The following is a 3,947-nucleotide window of genomic DNA, read 5'->3' as shown; positions in this document are numbered from 1 at the left end:
AAGGATTTTCTTGCCTCCTCTATCAAACCGCCCTGGAGAGATTTTACTTGTTTTCGCCCTTCCCCTTCCGTAAGCGGATCGGGGTCCGAGGATTGAGGGAGTGTACCACCCTCCTGCGAATCCTTTGGCTCAATATAATCAGTATCGCTTGGGAGGTTAGTAGTCTGAGCACCAACCCCTAATCTAGGGGTGGCCAATAAACAGTTTTTTGCCGCCTTCCCAGTTTTCTGCTTCTGCATAGCTTTCTTAAGGGCTAGTTTAACCCTCCCCCACAACTTAAAGTCTTTCCCACAACCCAAGGGCTGTAAAAGCCTCGCGCCAGCGCGAGTAAAATCGACTTGCACTCAATTCCCCACTGCTTATGTAACTGTGATACGACCTTCACGAGAGCTTCCGTCTTCCTCGCGGGTCCTTGGGAACTGCAATCCGACCTTCACAAGGCGACCTTCACAAGGATGTTCCCCCTCCTTGTTGGTCCTGAGAATTTATATTCTCTACTCCTTGTTGGTCCTGGGAGCGTCCTCCCTACAGCAGTGGAATTCCAGACGTCTTCCCTAGCTAGCCGCTTCCCGCTTCCCGGGTTTCGGCACCATTTGTTGCCTAATGATGCTTAACGACCTGGCTCAGGGAAAAACAACACGGCGGCCAACCCCAGGCCGCTCGGTCCATCTGCACACAGACATCAACGTGATGGATGGCAAATGGCGTTTATTATTGCGTAACACCGCTTTTTATACCCTGGGTCCATGGCGTCACATCCGTCTGCCTACGTTTTATCTTCCCGTACAACGCGATATCTTCCGAGCGCCAGACCCTAACTGCCACACTCGGCCGATGATTTCCTCGGTGAGTGGAGGGCCCGTTGAGTTGGGGTGACGGGACAGCCATGGCTGGCCAAGTAGGGAGCAGTGTGGGATGAGATAAAGCCTGTATAGGAACAGGACCTGGAAGGGCAGCTCTGCTCCTCAAGCCCACAACATCCTGCAACCCCCCTTTAGATGCTACTGGTAAGAGCAGGTAGGATGAGAGCCCTTGTCTCTGCTGCACAAAGGCTCCTCCTGCAGCAAAGATTTCAGCTTCGCTGTTCCCAGACCTAGTTCAAAGTTGCTCTTCAGGGCAGGAGATACTGACCCAGCCCACCTGCAGCCAAGGACTCAGCATTTTGGGGATGCCAACATCTGTGCTCCCCTTTCTCCTGCCAGGGGCCATCGAGCTGGACCTGAACCGCTTCCCCCGAGGAGCCAAGACGTCGAAACAGTGCAGCCTGGAGATGGTGACGAACGAGGCAGAGCTGCCCATGGTCTCCATCTTCAAGCAGAAGCGGGTGAAGGGCTGGTGGCCGTTCGTGGCCAGAGATGAGAACGATGAGCTGGAGGTCACCGTAAGGATGGGGAAAAGGGAGGGATTTTGCATCCTGGGGACTGCACTCTGTGCAGACACCCTCTGCTCCCCGGCACTTGCCTCTCTTCTCTCAGGTCCCCTCTGTCACCGTGGCTGGGGGGGCTGAGGTGGGGAGCATTGCCTAGTTCCCAGCACAACTCTGCTTCCTGCAGGGGAAAGTTGAGGCTGAACTGCACCTTCTGACAGCAGAGGAGGCAGAGAAATCCCCCGCCGGGCTGGCTCGCAACGAGCCCGACCCACTGGAGAAACCCAAGTAAGTGGGAAACCCCAGTCCCCAGCAGGCACCTGAGCTCTGGGAGATGCTGGGGGTGCTCCCCAGGGGTGGGGGGGAGGCAGGCATGGAGAGGTGCGGAGGGGTCATGCTGGGGGAACGAGGGTCACGAGCAGAGCCAACTCTTTTTTTTCCTTACTCTGTTCCTCCTCTGCCTCGCTTCTTGGCTCCATCCCCTTGCCTGGGCCTCCCACCACCTCCTGCTCCCCTCCAGTCCTCACCACCAGCTTCCAGCTTCAAGTGGAACCCTCACAAACCCGCATTGCTCCATCTGGCACAGCATGCCATCTTCCCTGGCCCACCCTCCTGATTCTCCTGGTTGCGCTCCTCCACTCTGCAGACTTACCCCGGGAAGGGATCCTGCACGTCCCTTTGCCCACCATGTCCACTGCCCACCATCCCGCCCTCCTCTGTGGCTACAGCATTAACGATGGGTGTTTGCTTCCCCTGCAGCCGCCCGGACACGTCCTTCATCTGGTTCCTGAACCCACTCAAGTCCATCAAATACCTCATCTGCACGCGCTACAAGTGGCTCATCATCAAAATGGTGCTGGCCCTGTTGCTCATCGTCATGGTCGCGCTCTTCCTCTACAGCATGCCAGGCTACATGGTCAAGAAGCTGCTGGGAGCATGAAGCTTGGGAGCCTGCCCCATGTCCCCAGCCCCGTGGCACAACCTTCCCCCGTCCCAAGGCCTTCTCCTCCCCGCAGCCTCTCAGCAGCTCTGGGGGAGATCTCCCTCCTGCTGCTGCTGGGGCTCCTCTTTTACATTCCTCCTCTGTGGGTCCCATTTGTGGCTTTAGTCCTAGAGAAATGGGGCTGGAGGATGGAGTCAATCCCGAGGCTGTGCGTCCCTCGCCGGGGCTGGCAGAGGTGCCTGGTGGCTACTGCGGGGCAGCCAGGCTGGGGGGCTCGGAGCCTTTTTCCTCTGGGGGCCATGACTGGTGCCCTGCTGGGGTCTTGGAGCTGCAGGGGAAGGGGAAGGGGCTGCACCACGGGAGCGCTCCCCAGAGGCTCCTTGGAGGGACAGTTGGCACCAAGGCTGAAGCAGGGACCTGGGATGGAGGAACTGGGGCCACACCAGCCCCAGCGGTGGGGGGCCGGGGCACAGAGCAGCCCCCATGCCTGTCCCCCCCCGCCAGCACGGGCGCTGCTCTGCTCCTGGCTCTGGAGGTCACTGACCCCCCAGCCCGGGGGACTCCCGGCAGCGCTGCCCCGAAGCCGCAGAGGCCCTGCAGGGAGCCCTGGGGCTGTACCCGGGGCAGAGCCTGCCTGTCCCTCCCCAGGGCTCCGGCAGAGGCAGGGAAGTGTCCAGCAGCTCCAACCTCTGCCCGGGGTCACCGACCCAGAGGTGGTGGTGGCTGGACAGCCCTGGGGGGGACTCACAGGGAGCCGGGGACTCTGGCACAGCGAGAGCTCCCTGGGGCCTTCTTCATTCTCCCTTTCATGTTGTTTGGATTTCTGTGTATCGCGGCCGGGGTCTGTCCTGCCGGGTGGAGCAGGGAAGGGCTCTTTTCTCAGCTCTCTGCAACATTCAGCTGCTGAAAAGCCACCTTCCCCAGCTTCAGGTGTGCAAGACCCTCACTGGAGAACTGACAGCTCGGAGATGTTTTAGGATACTACTGGTTGAATCAGTCAATAAAAATTGTCTTTCACTTCTGAGTTCTCCACCGCAGTCTCGTGTTAGTGGGGAGAGGGGAGCCCATGACTGGCTGCTTCTCCAGGTGAGCACTTTCCTCCTTCCCTTCATTTCTCCAGCACAGCCTCTTCTCACGCTGCCTCACCCCGGGGCCCGTTCCCTGGGCACACCCCGTTCCCCCGGCTGTGGTTCACCTTCCTCTTGCCACCCTACAAGAGAGGGGAGGTGAGCAGGGACCCCAGGGCTCCGTTTGTCCTCCAGCAGGGGCCCCCAGAGTAGGGAGGGGGGCCCTGGGATCCAAAGGGGTCTCTGAGCGAAGGGGCTTTGGCGGTGCGAGCAGCGGCATCGGGGCTCTCCTGGGCTTCCCTGGCTGACATCAGCCCTGGCCCTCTGCCCGCCCCGCAGGATGGCCACCTCCCCCCACCTCTCCCGTGCCCGGTGTGGCACACGGCACCCTCCCAGCATCGCTCCGGGGGGATTTCGGGGACCCGATGGGTTCTCTGCCAGACGTAGACGGTTTCCCCAGCCAGGACCAGCTCAAAGCCCATGCCCAGCTCCAGCTGGAGCTCCTCCCGGTGCACCAGCAGGTCCACGCTGTGGAGGATGGCGGCCAGCGTGGGCAGGTCCCGCTCTGGCA

The 3,947-nt window shown here is 60.3% G+C and overlaps 1 protein-coding gene across 1 annotated transcript; it reads left to right on the top strand.

Moving 5' to 3' along the window:
* The first annotated feature begins 832 nt into the window (after positions 1-832).
* On the top strand, positions 833-3,330 carry LOC141967349 (otoferlin-like). Its single transcript, XM_074921049.1, has 4 exons — positions 833-846; positions 1,203-1,381; positions 1,554-1,654; positions 2,126-3,330. The coding sequence occupies exons 2-4, from the start codon at positions 1,271-1,273 to the stop codon at positions 2,304-2,306; spliced, it is 393 nt and encodes a 130-aa protein (XP_074777150.1). The 5' UTR covers positions 833-846; positions 1,203-1,270; the 3' UTR covers positions 2,307-3,330.
* The last annotated feature ends 617 nt before the right edge of the window (positions 3,331-3,947 follow it).

The sequence above is a fragment of the Athene noctua genome, chromosome 1, assembly GCF_965140245.1.
Source record: "Athene noctua chromosome 1, bAthNoc1.hap1.1, whole genome shotgun sequence".
In the NCBI taxonomy this organism is placed as follows: domain Eukaryota; kingdom Metazoa; phylum Chordata; class Aves; order Strigiformes; family Strigidae; genus Athene; species Athene noctua.
Note: the sequence above shows the minus strand (reverse complement) of the source record. Positions and strands in the feature narration are given on the sequence as shown.

Bases quoted from the DNA above. Each gene is read 5' to 3' on its own strand.
- LOC141967349 (XM_074921049.1), top strand. From the start codon at position 1,271: ATGGTGACGAACGAGGCAGAGCTGCCCATGGTCTCCATCTTCAAGCAG. The intron at 1,382-1,553 runs GTAAGGATGGGG...TGCTTCCTGCAG, and splicing joins ACGATGAGCTGGAGGTCACC to GGGAAAGTTGAGGCTGAACT. The intron at 1,655-2,125 runs GTAAGTGGGAAA...CTTCCCCTGCAG, and splicing joins GACCCACTGGAGAAACCCAA to CCGCCCGGACACGTCCTTCA.